General features: G+C 32.6%; 1 protein-coding gene across 1 annotated transcript; it reads left to right on the top strand.

Moving 5' to 3' along the window:
- The first annotated feature begins 1,271 nt into the window (after positions 1-1,271).
- Positions 1,272-12,026, top strand: LOC131653001 (glutathione reductase, cytosolic). The gene is made up of 17 exons (XM_058923017.1): positions 1,272-1,508; positions 1,689-1,852; positions 2,520-2,584; positions 3,001-3,070; positions 4,870-4,941; positions 5,498-5,701; positions 6,006-6,079; positions 6,162-6,245; positions 6,744-6,831; positions 6,948-7,029; positions 7,671-7,744; positions 8,725-8,832; positions 8,978-9,042; positions 9,200-9,313; positions 9,826-9,925; positions 11,058-11,111; positions 11,722-12,026. The coding sequence occupies exons 2-17, from the start codon at positions 1,706-1,708 to the stop codon at positions 11,809-11,811; spliced, it is 1,491 nt and encodes a 496-aa protein (XP_058779000.1). The 5' UTR covers positions 1,272-1,508; positions 1,689-1,705; the 3' UTR covers positions 11,812-12,026.
- Positions 12,027-19,644: the final 7,618 nt, after the last annotated feature.

Below are 19,644 nucleotides of genomic sequence, written 5' to 3' on the forward strand. Positions count from 1 at the left end.
CGGTCGAGAGGAAATAACTATCCTGAAATAAAATACGGACAAGGCAAAGAGTTTGTGGTGTTTTGTTAGAAGAATCCTCAAGTGATCCTTTTAGGCAAGAGGTACTTGAATATTTCTTCTTTAGTTGTGAAAGTGTTTGGATATTGTTAAATGTTTTAAGTTTTTGATTAAGAAAAGAAGTTTTAGTTTTATTTAAGAAGAGAGGATGCTATGCAAAAGAAAAGATTAAAGGGAAAGATCTACCCTAATGTTATCATGCATTATTGTCCTAAGGTTGAAATCAAGGGAATTAGCCATAGTTATTTATGCTTGGATTAAGATCCTAAAGTCTAATTAATTCAAATCAATCGGGGGATTAAAATGAATCAACAATCCTAAGAAAACATGTGAGCATACAAACAATAAAACCATAGTCAAACAATCAATCAAACAAAACATCATGAAAAGAATCATCAAGATCATATCGCAAGTCAACAAAAGTCAACACAAGTAGCTAGGGGTATTTTGGCTTGTTAAACTTGTTTTTTTTCTCTTTCTTTCTTTATGAATTTGTATATTAAAGTAAAAATTAGAGGTGATGAATATTTGGAAACGTTATATAAAACATTAACATATATTAATTTGTTTGTTTTTATTTATTATTTTAAAAACACATCATCAACTTAGTCGATATGTGTATTGTCACGTACATCCATTAATACCTAACCAAATGTATTAAATATTAAAATTCAGAAAGATAAAGTTTAAGTTATTGGAGTATTTTAAAAACACATCATCAACATTGTCGATATGTGTATTATCACGTAGATCCATTAATACTTGACCAAATATATTAAAGTTGAGAAAGATAAAGTTTAAGAAAACCATTAATTAGTTTTTAAAATGGCCAAAAATAAATAGAAATATGAGTTAAAAGGTAGTGCACTTGTAAAATAGTTTTACACTGTCATCCAATAAGGAGTCATGAATGTGCCATGTCATTAACGTTTTTTTTAAATAAAAGAATGTTTTATTTAGATGCATGGTGGTGATTTGTTGACAGTGTAAAAATATTTTATACTGTCAGTGCATGACCCATTTTCTCAAAAAATATTTACAAAAACTAAAAACATAGTATTTAATTAGTCTTCATTAACTTCTAAGTTGTATATGGAATTTACGATATCTTCTAAGTATTTGAATTTTCATGGTTTCCCAAAAAAAAAAAATACAAACACCAAATGCACCTGGCTTACTTTATGATTCCATACAAACACAAAATGAATTTGACATGCTTTCTTAAAAGAAAAAGTGAAATTATTATTCCTTCATTGATTTTTCTAACTAAAAAAGGAGTGGTGTAGATACAAATTTGGGGGCGTGAATAGTCACATGCTAGCAACGTATCATAGTTCCCTGCCATTTCTTTCATTCTGCACAATTCATTTCTAAAGACGCGTTCTTCTCTAACTTCATTCATTCATCACCATAACCTAATTTCTCTGCTTTATCGATCCTTCTCAACACAGGTAATTTTTCGCATTCTATTTCTATATTCCATAACATTGCAAAGATCTCAATCGATTTCAATTTGAAGTGAGTGCGAAATTGCGAACCAAGTATTGTTTAGATTTGTTTTATGCGTTCTGAATTTTAACCTATTGTTGATTTAGATTTTAATTTTAACGATATTGATAATGATGATTTAGGTTTTAGTTCGATTGCGATGGCTAGAAAGATGCTTAACGATGGCGAACCTGATTTGAAGATAGGTGAAGAAGAAGGGAAGGATTATGACTTTGATTTGTTTATTATTGGAGCTGGTAGTGGCGGTGTTCGTGCTGCTAGATTTTCATCTAATTTTGGAGCGAAGGTTCGTAACTTCATTCATTTTTATTCGAATCTTTTTCTTTTTGATGATTAGAATCTGTTTAGATTGGTTTATTTGAAGCAAGCGCTCGTGACGCTTTTTAAGAGCTTATGAAAAGAGCTTATTACATGTCCATAAGATGTTTATGATTCATTTCCATAAGCTTTCTAGGATAGCTTATCTTAAAGAACTTATAAGATTATATAGAAACAATTTGACTTTATTTTATCTTGTGTTAAAAAAATGGCTTATTCATAAGCGCTTATATAAAAAGTGTTTATGTCACAAGCTGCAAAATAAGTTGTTTGTTCAAACAGACTTTTAATATGTCGATTAATTTGTGACAACTTTTTTTGCTTATTATTCATGCTAATCTCGTGGGAATATCAGTTACTTATTTTATTTTTCTCAATTTCTCATAGTTTGTTAAAGAAACTATTGAGAAATACATCGAGATTAAGGGTCTGTTTGTTACGGAATATATAAAAGGTGATTTTGATATTTAATAATTTAGAGGTTAATTTTTAGTTATGATATATGACAAAACATAATGCTGTTTTTCAATCAATCTAGCCAATTCTACATTAGTAGGATTAGCCAATAAGGCTTGGTTGTTGCTGTAAGGTTTATTTGTTGTCATCTAATTATTTTCCACATACTGTGTCTGAAGGTTGGGATTTGTGAGCTTCCTTTTCATCCTATTAGCTCGGAAACAATTGGAGGAGTCGGGGGCACGTAAGTTCGTTCAGACCTTATGCTAATTTCTCCACCAAATTTTTATTTGCCTTGGTATTCAGAATATAATGGTTGTTTGTCTGTGACAGTTCCCATGTAATATTATTAGTTCTAAATCAATTGCCTTTACCGGCCTTTGTTTCTAATTTGTTATTTCTTATACCCGGTTCTTAGTTACTATATCTTAATTTTCTAAACCCAGCATATTATATTTTGTTCTTTTTATTCTTCTTGTTTTATATCTTATTTAGGTTTTAGATTGCTCTCTTGTATATCTGATTTAGTTTTATTGTAATTATAATCTTGGATGTATGACATTATTGTTCAGTTTTTTTTGTCTGTTTGTCCTTCTTGCTCTACCCTACCCAGAAATATCTTAATTAATGATATGCGTTATTTATTTATTGATTTCAAAGGTGTGTTATTCGTGGTTGTGTTCCCAAAAAGATTTTGGTCTATGGAGCTACTTATGGAGGTGACCTTGAGGTAATGATTAATTATTGAGTTTCTTAGTAACAACTAGTAACATGGATTAGTTACTGGATATTATATCGAGTGATTATTGTGCTTTGCCCACCTCAGTATTTTTGATTCATTTCCGTAGAGCGTAATGAATGCATTTTATCGAGTGTCATTGCACCAAAATTTGTTTTGGGATATTATTATGTTCTTAGTTTGTATATGTGTGCTACCAAGGTAGTTTTCAGGGAGCATACATACCTGTATACAAAGGGGCTGCGCAGCCTTGTTGCCCTGACTGTCCTGTTTCTTTTTGTAGTTCTAATGGATACTTTAGCTTTGTGATTGTCCTATCTTGATAGGAACCTGTTTCTTTTTGTAGTTCTAATGGATACTTTAGCTTTGTGATTGTCCTATCTTGATAGGAACTTATCAAAATTCTGTTTTGTGTATTAGAATTTCTAAAGGAAATGAACTAGAACAAGAAAAGAAAGAAAAGGGCAAAGTCTCCCAAGCCAGAGTATACAATCTAGACTCGCTATGTCTAATAAGAAACTCAGCTTACCTCATTATTCCTTCTGTTAAGAGTCCCACATTGGATAATATATGGCCTGAACATGTCCTTATAAGTGGGGGCAATCCTCACCCTACTAGCCGGTTTTGTAGGGATGAGTTAGGTCCAACCACATTTCTTAACATGGTATCAAGAGTCTCGTTTAAGATCCGGTGGGCCACCTTCTATGGTTTCCGCTATCGGACCACCCACCGTTTATTTCCACGCTCCAGTTGTCTAGTCCTGGGCGTGAGGGGGTGTGTTAAGAGTCCCACATTGGATAATATATGGCCTGAACATGTCCTTATAAGTGAGGGCAATCCTCACCCTACTAGCCGGTTTTGTAGGGATGAGTTAGGTCCAACCACATTTCTTAACACCTTCTTCCTCTACATAACAGACTGAAACCTCTGTCTCTGACTAACTCCTCCCCCTCCACATTTTCAGTTTAAGGTTACTTTTGGCGCGTGTCTGAAGTTCTGGCAGTGGCGCTCTGGTGGCTGCTACTGCGATCGTTGAGACCCGACGACAATCAAACCAAAAGCTACTAGGTTTAGCTTGACGGTGGCCTACTCCAAAGAATAGGAGCTAGGATTTTGGAACCTAGGTGTAGATACCAGCTTGAATAATTTAGATTGAATGACTTACATGTTCAAGATATTTATACAAAAGATCTTTCAAGATAAGGAAAAGTAAGAAACTAAGTATTTATAATGGACTTGTAACTCACGAAAGCTTCTAACTATTACAAAAGCAAGCTTAAGCTGTTAGGTGAAGAAACTTTAATTATTTTTATACTTTATTTTAATATTTCACCTCAATTAAGAGCCCTTTGAGCTTGAAACATCAACAGTGCATAGACCCTCTTACCTTTTTACTAATACTTAACTTTCCTTATTGAGAATATTTGCACAGAAAAAATCAAGTATAGACCACTCAGGCTCTATACCATCATCGGATTAGCTATTTGAAATTGAAACTCTTGATTGATTTTTATTTTTGTTTTTATCTCGAACATAAACTTTATAAAATTTATGTTATTAGATTAGATATGATGTAATGTAGTTACAGTATTTAGTTCAAGTTCTCATTAAGTATGTGATGCAAATGAAATCAATATTATATTTACAATGTATTCGTTTTTTCTTGATATTCTTACTGGTGCTAGTTCATGATTATTACAATATTCTAAGTGCTTGTGAGATCATCATTTGTAGTTAACTTGTGTTTGACGATTTAACTAACCTTACTGTGGTTTAAACTTTAATGATAGGATGCTAGAAATTTTGGATGGGAATTGAATGAGAATGTTGACTTCAATTGGAAGAAGCTCTTGCAAAAGAAGGTATTTCCTGATCTTATTTATTGGTTTGAATAACATTGGAGTATTTTGATAATATGATTTCTTTTTCTATCAACACTGTATTAGCTTCTGTATTTCAGAACTTTCTTAAAATGTAGTTCCTTTGTTTTTGGTTTTCTGAATAGTCTTTGGTTTTCTAGATGTTACTTTGTTTATTTAAGGGCCTGGAGTTGAAAAGTAAGTAAAAGAAATTTGGAGAGTAATCTCTGAATGCTCAATCTTGATTTCATTCATCATTTAAAATACTTTGGATATTTAACCAACTGAGCTTGATACTGACTCTAACTGATATTGGCTTCACTGACATCACAACTTCAAAATCATGAGAGTCAGCTAAATTAGCTAGCGTAGTGATTAGATACACTGAAAATGTACAGAGACATGATTACATAGTCTGACTCTTAGTCTTTATAAGATCTACCCGCATTTTCTCCAGCTTTTCGAATTTTATTGAGCAGAGCAGTTTATTAGTACCAGAAAAAAATAAAGGCAGGTTAATTGTCTGTTGATCAATTATCTGTGCTTTGTCAAAATGCAGACAGATGAAATAAACAGATTAAATGGAATTTACAAGCGGTTGTTATCCAATGCTGGGGTAAAACTATTTGAAGGCGAGGGAAAGATAGCTAGTCCAAATGAAGTTGAGGTGACACAATTGGATGGCACTAAGTTGTCCTATTCAGCAAAGCATATTTTGATTGCAACTGGCAGCAGGGCTCAGCGTCCTAATATTCCTGGCCAGGTTGGTTTGCTTGTTTTAATATATCATTGTAAAGATGATGATTACACTTTTATTAGTATAGTAAGAATATATGAAGATTAAGAATTTCTTCATATGAAATGTTGGAATTTAGTCTGGACTTATATCTATTCCACTCTCACTCATTCTTGACAAATGACTGTTTTCATATTACCAAGTTCTTATTCCTAAATCTTAACAGATAACTTTTGCAATAAAACTTTAGGACATGTAATGAATGTTGTTGATGTTGTCTGCCCTTTTCTGTTTTGTATTATTGTTTGTGACTGTGGGGGTGGTTTTGCAGGAGTTGGGTATAACATCTGATGAGGCACTAAGTTTAGAGGAGTTTCCTAAACGTGCTGTGATTCTTGGAGCAGGGTGTGTCTTCATCTTCTTCTCATGTGTATTACAATAACTAAGGATCATCTCACTAATAAATTTTTTATATGTTTATGTTCAGTTATATTGCAGTTGAGTTTGCATCTATATGGCGTGGGATGGGTTCCAATGTCAATCTCGTTTTTAGAAAGGAACTTCCATTAAGGTGTGGCTCTGACATGAGTTGAAACTAATGAATTTTAATCTCCTTCATTTTGGCTAACACACACACACACACACACACGTCCAATACAGGTTATAGAAACCATATTTTTTTATCAAAACAGAAATTGAGTGCAGTTACATCACTATAGCCTAGGGTAGAGGAATTCCAATAATGTTAGCACCTCAAAATGTAACAATCATTTGCTGCACACCACTGATTTTTTATAGTTAAAGCAAATAAGACAAAAACATGGAGATTAGAAGTCCCACCAGTAAAAATTAGGATAAACATTGCCATAAGCAACTAGTTTATTATAGCATAGATGTGTAGAAAGGTTGCAAGAAATGTTGCAGTTGAATTAATATAACTTTTCCGATACCACTTACTATTAATAATATCCATTGGATTCACTATTATTATTTTTTTTTGTTTTTGGCCAGCATCATATTTTGATTTCTGTTGTATAATTTTTTCATGCTTCATAAATCTCTGTTGCAGAGGGTTTGATGACGAAATGAGAGCTGTAGTTGCCAGAAACCTTGAAGGCAGGGGAATTAATTTGCATCCAAGGACAAATTTGTCACAGGTACCTTTTGTGGCTTGCTACTCCCTTTAATTTGATTGAGTAATTTTCTAAAATGTGAAATTTTCATTTAATTTCTTAATTGGAGGCTTACACTAATAGCAAAAAATTTCTTCTAGTTGATCAAAACAGAGGATGGCATTAAAGTTATTACAGACCATGGTGAGGAGTTGATTGCGGATGTTGTGCTATTTGCCACTGGTAAGAATACAGTTAACACATACTTCTAAAATGTTTAGTTTCAAAAGGCTGATAGTGTTAGTATTACTAATTACAGTTTAGACTACTGTATTTCTAAACAATTTTATGATCAACGTCAGAAATTTTATTAGCTTTAAAATTAGAAGAATTCATTAAGAATATCTTTGCGAATTCCAGAATTTGATGGTCTGTTTGCTAATAATTGGTAACCTGATCGGATCATATGATTGATCAAATTTTATACCTTACTACAGAATTGGAGCGTCACACTTTAAGTTTATATTTTCACTGATCTAATGAATAATGTATGAAGCGAAGTTTTTATTTATTTATTTGTCTTGTGTGTTTCTTGAACGGATGGGAAAATATCTTGCATATTTATTTCATGAAACATTTGCTTACTGTATTTGAAAGAATTATTCTAGCAACAAACTCTCTTGACACACTTCTCGTTTCAATATACTTTTTTTATTAGTTAGTTCCCATATATCCCATCAAAATTATGTATAATCCACACGATTTAGTGAAACTCGCTTGAATTTTAGCTAATAGTAGAGACTGCGTGACAAGAGTGTGTTGCTAGTATTTGCTCTTCTGGAATAACTATTCATATAATCTTGAGTGCTCTTTTGTTGCTGCAGGTAGGGCTCCTAATTCTAAGAGGTTAAATTTAGAAAAAGTGGGTGTAGAGTTTGATAAGGCAGGAGCAATAGTGGTTAGTAGCTGTCTCTTTTATCATCTGCTTGTATTCTTCTAGTTTACATGAATTCTAAAAGCATGATTTGTTATCAAACTGCAAAACCCATAATTTAGTTATCGCGTTATCTAGTCTACTGTGGTGAATTCCATAAGATCCTGCAATTCATACACTAGTCCTTTTCCAAGTAAAGCTTTAATGAATCTCAATATTTCTACCACTACATAATTATCATTTAAATGAAGATTCAATGGGTGTGATTTTGGAAAATAGAGTAAAATAACATAAACCCATTAAAGGAATCAATGATATTTGTTTTCAATGCTTAGATCTTGGAGACTACAATTTATTTGCTTAGATCTTGGGTTTGAATATTGACTATTAGTTACAGAAGTCCTTAATATAGTGTTTTCTTCTATTTTTTAGCTTTTATATGCATGGTATGAATTTCTTGTCATGTTTCCTTAGGGTGTGTTTGTTTCAAGTTTGAAATCACATTCGTGGGAATACATGGATAAGAAATAAGTATACCCATGTTTGTTACAAGTTTGAAAATAATTATTCCGGGATATAAAGATTCCAAGGAAAAAAATAACTTCTCATATTCCTATGAAATGATTCCCAAGTAAAAGGATGGTAAAGTGAATTCCCATGAAATTTTATAAACTTTTATTTAAAAATTAATTAAAACCAAAAATATTCCCAGGAATATGAAAATGTTTGCCAAACAATTTTTTTAAAAACTTCCTGGAATAAACTTCCTACCTCTATATTCCCGGGTAAATAATTCCTGGGAATAAATTTTGAGTCCGTGAAACAAACGCCCCCTTAGACTTCAATATAGTGGCTACATGCTATCCACTATAGCATTTTGGGGGTGAGCTGATATGCTCTGCTAACCACCATTGACTATATAGGAATTGTAAAAGTTCAGTTGCTAGTGAATGATTATGAGTCACAGTGACACAGTTCTAAATCTTCTGTGTTCCTTTGTTTAGGTAAATGAGTATTCACGCACCAACATCCCTAGCATATGGGCTGTGGGTGATGTAACCAACCGATTAAATCTTACCCCGGTGGCCTTGATGGAAGCATCACTTTTTGCAGTAAGTGTTATGATATTTAGTTGAGCAGTAGAATGGTTTATCTTTTGAATTGGAAAGGAAGGTGTTGGAGATTGGTTGGTTATACGATGATGTTATTTATTGTTGTTTAACATAGATTTATCTTGCTTTATTTGAATATATTCAGAAAACAGTATTTGGTGGGCAACCAAGCAAGCCAGACTATGATGCTATTCCATATGCAGTGTTTAGGTATAGTTGCATTTACGTGATAAAGCTTGGCAGCTTTTAACTACTATGAATATGATTACTTTCTACAATTTATCTGCTTTTCTTCTGCTCAAGTTTATCTTTTACTGTTTCTTGGAGACTTGGACTAATATATGGCTCATTATTCTTGGTTCTGCAGCATTCCACCACTTTCAGTAGTTGGTCTAAGTGAGGAGCAGGCAATAGAGCAAACAAATGGTGATGTATTGATTTTCACATCAACCTTCAATCCTATGAAAAATACAATTTCTGGGTAAGTCTAGTATGGTTTATGAAATAGTATAGAAATCTGTTGCATACACGAGGATTATTTTTTATCCGTATCAGCTAATTATATCTAATAGAGAATACATTTTGAAGGAAAAGTTGTAACAACATAAATATTAACAGATAAAAATAATTATATAAATACAAAAGAAGTCAGATTGAATTGCCCGATTATTGTTAATGCTATCAAGAGGAAATTGTTAGGATCAGGTTAACCAATGATGCAAAGGACAAAAAATCAGTCACATCTAAATGAAAAATTAGTCATCTCTAAATGAGCTACAAATTCATACAAAACAAACATAAAATATGATAATTTTACAAGTGCATCATGTAGTGTTTTGGAAATTTTACACCCTAATACCCTATATATTCATTGGAAACCAATGACTTGCATAGTTGAATATAATTTGTATGAGAACTTTTATTGAAAATATTTTTTGGTACATAGATTTTAAACCCTTTGTGCATCTAGTGATTTATGTTATTTTTCAATAGGCGGCAAGAAAAAACTGTTATGAAGCTTGTTGTCGATGCTCAGACCGATAAAGTTCTTGGAGCATCTATGTGTGGGCCTGATGCACCTGAAATTCTTCAGGTACACTATTATTACTTTACATTATTTGCTATCTATGATGCCTCTGTTATCTGTGTTGTCAATTGTTTAAGAGCCTATACATTTTCATTTCATCAAATTGTTATTTGTTATTGTGGGGCTTATATTGACACTCGGAATATAGAAGTCAACATGAACACACAAGTGGACTAAAATTAGAGGGGCAAGAAAGGAAAGCAAAGGAGAAAGTTGTGAATAATAGGATAGGTGATAACCGAGTTTTAGTCGGTTATGGTTTGGGGAGGGGCTACATGTCTGCGGGGATAGGATTTCAGGTGAGTTGTGTGTAGGTAGGGACGCAAAGAAGTTTTTTCTTGTAGTGGGCAGGTTACAATAGAAGGAAGAAAGAACACACCCATAGGACTCTTATACCCCAAGAGTGTTCTATTAATTGAAACATGTTGCTGTAAGAATGACTTGTACCTAGATTTTTTTTGTTGCTATAGAGTTCGGTTCAGTATGAAAGATGCAACTTATCCTAGTTGCTCTATATTAACATGCTGATTTAGGCCACTGTCTTTTACAAATGCTTCCCTTTTTATTTTTTCTAAGGGTTGAGTGATTGTTGATTGACAATTTTATCTTTTTCTATTTTGAAATTGTCTCCCTTTCCTACCTTTGCGAGAACATGACTGCATGTCATATGTCAACATTTCAACATGACAATCTTCCAGTAACTAGAATGTGGTTATTATGGCAAATAGGTGTATGCACATGAAATTCCTAATGTACATTTACTAAATCTTGTTGAATAACAGTAGAAAATAAGGGTGATTGAGAAGTTTTCTATTCTTACATTTTTTTAATGCTCCTATTATCTTGGCAAATGTAAATTATGAAAGGTACATGATTACTGTTCACTTTGCTTTCTAACAAAATAATATTTCTTAATTAAAAGGGAAGGAAATTTTACTACTTCTCCATCCTTATCCCGTATTTAGTTTCAGTTATAATAAATAGTAACATGATCATTGACATATCTATCTTCTTGTGTGCATCCTTCTCCACAAATTAGCTATGTTTGTGGCCGTACTTCTACAAGTTATTTCTCATTGGTTTTTCTATATTCATTTCTACCTCTATTGATTCATGATATTAATATTGGGATCAACAGGGTATTGCTATCGGAATTAAGTGTGGAGCTACGAAAGCGCAGTTTGATAGCACCGTAAGTTCACATTTTTCTTGATTATTCTGACCTGTCTTTTTTTAGGACAGTTATGGGATGTAGTTGCATCTCTACCCTATTTGCATGACAAACCAAGTCATTCATCTCGTGCTTCATCAGTATACTCTTGCCCAGACAAATTCCAAAATAAACCTTAAAATTGCTTGTGTTAACATCATTGAAGTTGCTTTTATCCTTTCTTTTCCATATCCCTTTCCTTTGAGCTAAATACACCCAACAAAGCTGCTTTATAAATGTAGGACTCCACTACCGGGTGTGCCAATTGGCCTAAACATAAGTTTATAAATAAAAACAATTTTCACCTTACAAATCAGTTTTTTAAGTCACATTAAACCTAAATTTTAAGATGGTATCTGAGTCTATCATTCATACGGGAAAGAGTTACATAGAAGATGGAAAATCTAGTTACACTAGGCCTAATCAAATGTAAATTTCTTTTGTTTTGTGATGATGAATATGGGTACCGTGTTCTCTCCATTAATAGACTTGCTTATTAAGAAAATAGGTTGGGGGAAGAGTTATCCTGATTAATTAGGTATTAACAAACAATGCAACAACTGAGTTCTAATTACTTTGCTCTCTTATGCAGGTGGGAATACACCCATCGTCGGCAGAAGAATTTGTGACCATGCGCACAGAGACAAGGCGTGTTACCGGTGGTGTGAAGCCAAATTTGTAAACATGTTTCGATTAGTTAATTAAATAAAAATAAGATCAAATCATATTGGTCAGGAATTACGCACATGTTTCTTTTCTTGGGCATAGCCCCTTCGATTTTGTAAAATACTAGTAATCTAAATATAAACTATGTTGTTAGTAGTGTGGCTGCTATACTAGAACAACAGAAGAGTATTCTTGAAAACTTTGTAATGAAGATGTTAGCTCATTCTCCCACTGCCACATATTCTGTTTTCTATTCTCAAAGAATTTCCGTAAGGCAATCCAAATTTTAGATATAACTCAGCTTTTTTTTTTTGAAATTTTCATTGAAAGTGTGAATTTGTGAAAATGGTGTAAAATTTGAGCAGGGTTATAATAGTCTTTTTATTGGATTTGGAGGGTACTATATATAACTCAGAGTGGTAAGTAGATTCCTCGTCTAGTAGAAAAATGGAGGTGCCAAAACCATTTGATACGTAATTGAGGCTTTTACTTCGTGAGTTAGATGTAAGGGGTTACTCTTTCCACTTTGTGTTCTTCACTACCGTGAAAAGTCTCAAATGTTTCAGACTCATTATTTTTTACAAACACCACAAAAGAAATTGTTGAGAAATTCTTATTGTAATAAAATTTAGTCCGATGTTCGTAATCTCCTTGAGTTCAATATTATGTGAGCTTTCTAGATATGTAACCTCGAAAATTGTTCTATTAGTTCTAACCAGAAAGAAACAAGCAGGAACATACACACAAAATTGAGAAATAACTTACATTTACATAAATAATTGTTTACATTACATGTCGTTACAAACGGATGGTTAAGAACGTTGCAACATTCTTATAATATCTTTGACTAAATTTTAAATCGTCACATCCACTTCAATCAGATCTTTTGTTGATTTACGGTAAAAGGTACTTTAGATAACCTTTAAATTATCATTCATCTCCAGTTCAAACACGGTGAACCGTATTTTCTCTTCGTTGTTAATCGAGGGTGAACGATACTCGAATTTGACAACTCTAATTTTTTGGAAATCGCAGGAGAGTATTCAATTTGGATTTGAGATCGACGAGAAGTATGTTCTCAGAGACCCAAACCTGAAGTGTTAGATTTGCGCCATTGAAATACACAAATGTAACATGGGGATACGTATTCATTTTGATTTTTGTAAAGAAAATGGAATGAGAGACCATATTTATAGAAGTTATAGAGTAATAAGGCCCTTACAAACCTTATTATACCTGCAGGAAATACTTCAGAGATACATCTTCGGATATGCCTTTAATTTTAAAAAATAAGGGTTTATCTGAAGATGCACATTAGTATAGTCCCCTGTTTTATTTTTTAAAAATAATCAAAAAGTGTGTCCAGAGATGCATCTTCGGATTCACCAAAAAATTATGGAGAGAAAAATCAATGTATTACGCAGAGCAGAATTTCAAAACAAATTGTCCAAAAATAAGATTCAATTCTATAACATTATGCACCGCGTTACATACAAAAAATGTGTTACGTTGTTAGATTACAATTAAAATGCATCAAAATATGTCACTATCTAAATCTATTGGTGGTTCATTCTTTGATCTTTCCTTATTTTCTTTTCTTTCAATGTTGCTCAACTTGGTGAACTCTTCCATCCTTTCTAGAAAGTGATCCGACCAAGTTTCAACATCTTCTGTGAAATATGTTGTCCACTCCGGTGATGTCTTTGGTATAAGACATTCTAGTTTCAAATAAATTTGAACAAAATGTTATTTTTCTTATAGCCAGCTAATAAACATGATGCATTCAAATGGATTTTGAGGGAGCTTACTCCGAAGTGGAAAGAATTTTTTAGAGAAACCATATCTTATTGAATCAATACATCCTATCATAAGCACTTGCTATAAGGTGTTCCATTTTTTAGAAGCACATCAATTATTCAAACGGAACCACACCAATAAGACAATGAACTAGAGCATTGAGAATTGCATCGTAATTTACTTTGTTCTCATTTAACTTTGTTTATGATTCCCTATGCGTCTTCATCTCTTGTATAAGATGATGATGAACAAATTTGGAGTCGGCCTCCCCCTTACCAAGCAAATCCAAAACAACACAAAAACCACAATTGTCGTCGCCTTTAACATTTACAATCCGCTTAATGTATTTGTACATAAAAAGAGTCATCTCTTTAATGTGTTTGATTTTTGGTAACGACTGGGGAAGACATAGTTTGATAATGTGAGAACCATTGAAAACACTTTTTTTTTTTGGAATTTTGGAGTCGGAGAATCCAGAAATATGAGTCAACATGTTCAAAGTATGAAAGGGACCGTCTAACAGAGTTGTCATTTTGTGTCGGTTTGACCTTTTTAGGGGCACTCTTTGTTTAACAGATTTTGACAGTGGTTTCAAGTCTGTTGTTTCTAGATAGGAAATGTTCCTCATTTTCTCTTTGATGTGTAATTTCATTATGTCACGAGCTTTCATGAATCTTTCATGGATCATTTCCCACTCGATCATGATAAATATGTTTGATTTATCATCTTTCATGACACCATCATCATCAAAAGTGAGTCTTTTTCAATAACTGCAAACTTCACCCGTACATATTGTTCTTTCAAGATTCATTTCGTTGAAATTAAATAAGCACATGGAAGACAATACGTATTCTTAAGTGTACATCCACACTTTCATCTATCTGAATTTGTTTTATCTGCTTTCCTGAAAAATAAAATTCAATATCGTCCGAGATACGTTGCCAACCAACTGTGAATAAATGAAGTTGTCTTTGAATTAGTGTTTTAACACAATAATGCTCCAACAAAAATATGTTTGTATCTCATTATGTTAATTTCAGAGCATTTGGTTAACAACGTCCCAATCTCGACAAAAATCACACTTATTGTTTCCCAACGAATTCTTTAGTCTAGCATGTGCAGATTCAACTATGTTAGATGTTGTATTGTAAGAGTATTGAAGATGATCAATCTATGCATAAACAATATTCTCTTTAACCTGATCCAAAATAGTGACCTCAATATATTTTAGTAAATTTGGATATATCACATATACACTCCTGAAATGTAGCACAAATTCGACATATAATTCTTCTATGGAGGAATTTATTATTGCAAGGAATGATGGATGAAATGAGTGAGCTTTGTCAGCAATTCCAACTTGTTTTGATCCCTTTGGAATGATGAGATATAAGAATGATATTTTGGTGTTGAAAAGTTGATTAAGAATCAAATAATTTTTTAAAGGGTTTTTAGAATGAAGTGTTGTTTTTCGCATGAAGATAAAGATCATGCAAGGTGGTGTTTTATCCATTTTTCCTCTAGGCATTTCTTGAGATTGTTGTGAATTCAATGCAAATAAAGAAGTATAAAACAAGGAAAGAATAAAGAACAAGGAAGAAGAAGAACATAAGAATTCATTATAACTTATATTCTTTTACTTTCTCTTAGAAAACAAGATTACAAGTTTACAAGAATAACACATAACATCTCTCACCCTAAATTAGGATTTGCAGTATGCAATGATGAGAGACTAGTATGCTATTTATAATAAAACCTAACATACTAACTAATGGGCTTTTTCCACAAGGCCCATTACACAAGCTAACTTAATAAACAAGCTAAATTAACAAATTAGGGTTTAAACACTAAAACATAAATTAACATGCTAACAACCCTAGCATCTTCGTCACCTGCATGCTAGACCCATCTTCGACTACAACATGCACACTTCGACACCAGCATGTGAACAACCTTCAACTTCATGCTTAACCCTGTCAAACTATCGAACCAAAAAGCTACCCTTCGACCATGCTAGAGTTTGATCCAATATCTCACAAAGATGCATCTTCAAAAACATCATTGAGCCGCTTATTAAATTAGCTTAGTGAAATAAAACACCATAAATGAGTTCCTGAAATATTTTGGAGATACATCTTTGGAAGCATTCAAATAGCATACCGAAGATGTATTTCCGGATCATATTTTGTTCAAAATGGGGTGGATCACATAATAATACATTTTGGTATGATTTGGGCGTGGGATGCACACATAATGGTGGAAATAGCAACCCATTAGACATATTTTTTTTAAATAAGCAATTTGTGTCTAGTCGGATTTGAACCTGAGACCTTGAGGGAACCACACCATCAAGACCCAAACTGGACGTAAGTTGTAATACCCTAAATGTTAGAACAAGATTTTGTTATGCAATATATCTCTGAGTTTTGATGATAACAATGATTATATTTGTATGAACAATTTGGATACTCTAATGTTTTTTATTTTTTAGAATTTAACAAACAGATTCTGATCTAATTCAAGGCGCTGTCATATCATTAGAAAAATCCTTGTTACGTTTCTGCGATACATATGTTCTGCTGAATAATAGCAAAACACATCAGAAGACTCTGAAGTATATGACTCTGATACGCTATCTGAAGAAACCAAGTGCTGAAGAGCTGAAGACAAAGTTTCTAAGGAACAATCCAGGTGCTAAAGACTTTTGTTTCTAAAGATAAAGGGTATTGAAGACCAAATGCTGAAGACTCTAAAGATGCGGTTCTGAAGACTCTGGATGCTTGAAGCTCTGAAGACCCTGGACTTATTTTCTATCTTCTAACTCATGCTCAGTAGAGCCTCTGAAGTCCAAGAAGAATAGAATATAACGTTTACATAGTACATAGTACGTGCTACAAACCGAATATTTCACTCTACTACCATGAAAGGACGCACGCGTCGTACAATCTTGTCCCCCACTACGTTCAAGGTGCCAACTTTATGGAAGTCCAGATTTGCCCTTCAATGGATATATTATTATATTTGGCTATATAAAGGCTGGAAGACTGAAGAGGAAAAGCTGCTAATTCACTATTATTCTTACGCTCTCAAAAGACTGTTCATACGCTTTTCAATTCTCTTAAGTCTAGAATATGAATTTACTATTTACGCCAAATTGTGTAAAAGCATTTATTGTAAACAAACTTTCTTTCAAACTGTAGTTTGATTTGTTCCTTAAGAGACTAGTTGGTCATATTTCTTAAGAAGTCTAAGATTAGTGTGTCTTAGAGATTGTATGTTAGTCACTTGTAGTTAACTTGTGCATTGTAATAATCTTGAGATTATTGTATTAAGAGCTTGTTGATAAGGAGAAATTACCTTGGCGGATGTATTAGATTAGCTTGATATTTTTCAAGTGAACTAGTATAAACATACCTTGTTCTTTCCTTCTTGCAAATCTATCATTATTATCAAGAATCAACTTCTTTTTAAAGGGAAAAGTTTTGGTGTTAACACCCTTTTCAAACCCCACATTTCTAGTATTTTTCACACCTTCACTAAACCCCAAAATTTATATTAAAATATTTATTTGACAATTTAAATTGTTAACACGAAAACCATCCAAAAACTTTCAAAACATTTGACAACACACAACGGAAAATCATAATATGACACTTCAATTCAAAACTTCTCAAATAAAGTATTAAACTTTAAACCACATAAAACAATCATAAACTAAAAAATATAATAAAACTCCCTATTTCCGATGTTACAAGATTAGAGCACCAAAACCACTAAAATGCGATAAAGATAAAACAAAGAAGAATAGCTCCAACAAGCCACCTTCCGCACACATCAACAATTCTACTCTTGATTATTTGCAAGATGTCCGTGGTGGACAACATAAAACAAAAAGAGTGAGAAATAAACTTCAATATAAAATGGTGTCAAGAATGCAAGGGTAGATAAACACGCAACATATCATACATTCAATACAAAATCAACATCATCACAATCTCACGCCCATTCTACAATAATATATACATATATGTGATGAGACACACGACACAACGTGGCACTATGCATGTGGTACCTACTCAACATTTAGTTCTCTCAAGAACCGGGCCCCCACCTTTGGAACCCATGAGCCCCCCTTTATGGCTCTAAGCCCCCTTCCGAGCATGGAACAAACCACTAGTCCCCCCCCCTTCTAAACTATCGAACACACCTCTTTCAACAATATTACACAAATGATGCATGTTATACAATTCAATACAATAATAATAATAATGTTTAAGGCCCACTTTATGAATGTAAACAACATGCATTAGCACTTAATAACAATTATCCCTTTTGAATTACTATCCACCACTTAGTAATATTTAATTATATCACTAAAACATCACCAAACAACATCATATGCATTCCATATAATTGCTACACCATTTAAACAATGACATTTAATTAAATCAATTATTATACAGCAATGATAATCCACCATGATAAAAAATCTCATATTAATTAATTAACAACACCAAACACATGCAAACAATAGCCAATTATCGACTAAACTTTAAAACAATATAAAAAATGTTTTCATCGTCACTAAACATTAAATAGCGTTACACAAAAGTAAAATGACATAATCACATCCTCAAGTACACTTTCAACATTTAGGGACATTATCATATGGTAGTTCTCTGCATTAGCTTTCCAACGCTTCAAACAGTGCGTCAAACAAAGTTATAGAACTTCAAATACACCATTTTCAATTTTGCAATTTCCCACCGCAAACAGTGGTGACCGGTTACACTCAGTGCTTAACTAGTTGCAGACACGAAAAATAGCCTCGTAACCTGTTTTATTTTACCATTGGAGGTCTTCCGAACCTCTGATTTTGCTTCTATAAAAATCCTCGATCTTAGAATTCGACATACTACAATTATCCAATGATTAAAACAACAAATTCACAATATATCACAGATTGACATCAACAAAATCACCACTTTTAAATATTTTCAAGTTATGTTTTCAAAGCATTTTCATCACAACAATAGAGGAGTTTTAAAGCAAACATAGACACAAAAAATTCACTATAACATCCCTATGAAAATCAATCATAAAATCATATTTCAATAACAATCATACTTAGAATTTCATATTAACACATGCCAACTACAATTCCAAACATAATCACAAAATACATTATAATCCTAAAGAGAGTAAGATACAAAACACCCATATAGAAGTACTTTCTCCCCTTACCTCATATTCCTAGTGCAATTTCAACTCTTTAATAATTATATTTTCCTCCCTATAATATTCACTCTTCTTTCTCCTTATTCCTTTTATTTTCTCTTAATTCTACTTTGACCCACAACTCTACAATTTTAACTATTTCTCGTATATTTTAATTAATAAAAAATAACTAATAATTCTTATTATTTATAATTATTCTAATAACCTTCCAAAATCTCACATACATATACATATATAAGATCACAGTTTATTTAATTAAAGGCATATCACATACTAAATAATTAAATAAAAACATAAGTAATACTATTAAATAATTTAATTAAATATTGGGATGTTACATAAGTGGTTGTCAGTTTGATGTTTCATATTATTTGGAGATCACCCTTATTACCCATAGTGGCAAAGAGCGACTGTTAAAAAAAAACTCAAAAATGTTTTTGGAATATTACGACAATTGACCTTCAGACTCCTCCCATCCACACCAATTTTTTTTTTAAGGGAGTCACCCCCATTTTGTAAAAATTATTACGAAAGTTAATCTTGATATTGATGGAATGGTGAGTCCATAGGCTAAGTTCCAAACCAAATCATATGACATCTTTTGAACTCATGATAATGTGTTTACTTCACAACTATATTACGGAAGTAATCTCCGGTATTAACCCTCGGGACAATAAAAAAATTTCTTGACAGTATTTTTTTATTTATAAATTTGACATATTTTAGTAAAGCTTATATAATCCAATCAAACCATACATTGATCACAAAATAAATGTATAATTTTATCAAACCATACACTTATGTAATTCATTTA

Source organism: Vicia villosa, linkage group LG2, assembly GCF_029867415.1.
Source record: "Vicia villosa cultivar HV-30 ecotype Madison, WI linkage group LG2, Vvil1.0, whole genome shotgun sequence".
Lineage (NCBI taxonomy): Eukaryota > Viridiplantae > Streptophyta > Magnoliopsida > Fabales > Fabaceae > Vicia > Vicia villosa.

What these genes read in the sequence shown, in the direction of transcription:
- LOC131653001 (XM_058923017.1), top strand. Translation starts at nt 1,706, where the DNA reads ATGGCTAGAAAGATGCTTAACGATGGCGAACCTGATTTGAAGATAGGT. An exon ending in AGAAAGGAACTTCCATTAAG is followed by an intron (nt 6,246 to 6,743) that starts GTGTGGCTCTGA and finishes TCTCTGTTGCAG; the next exon opens with AGGGTTTGATGACGAAATGA. An exon ending in ATGAAAAATACAATTTCTGG is followed by an intron (nt 9,314 to 9,825) that starts GTAAGTCTAGTA and finishes ATTTTTCAATAG; the next exon opens with GCGGCAAGAAAAAACTGTTA.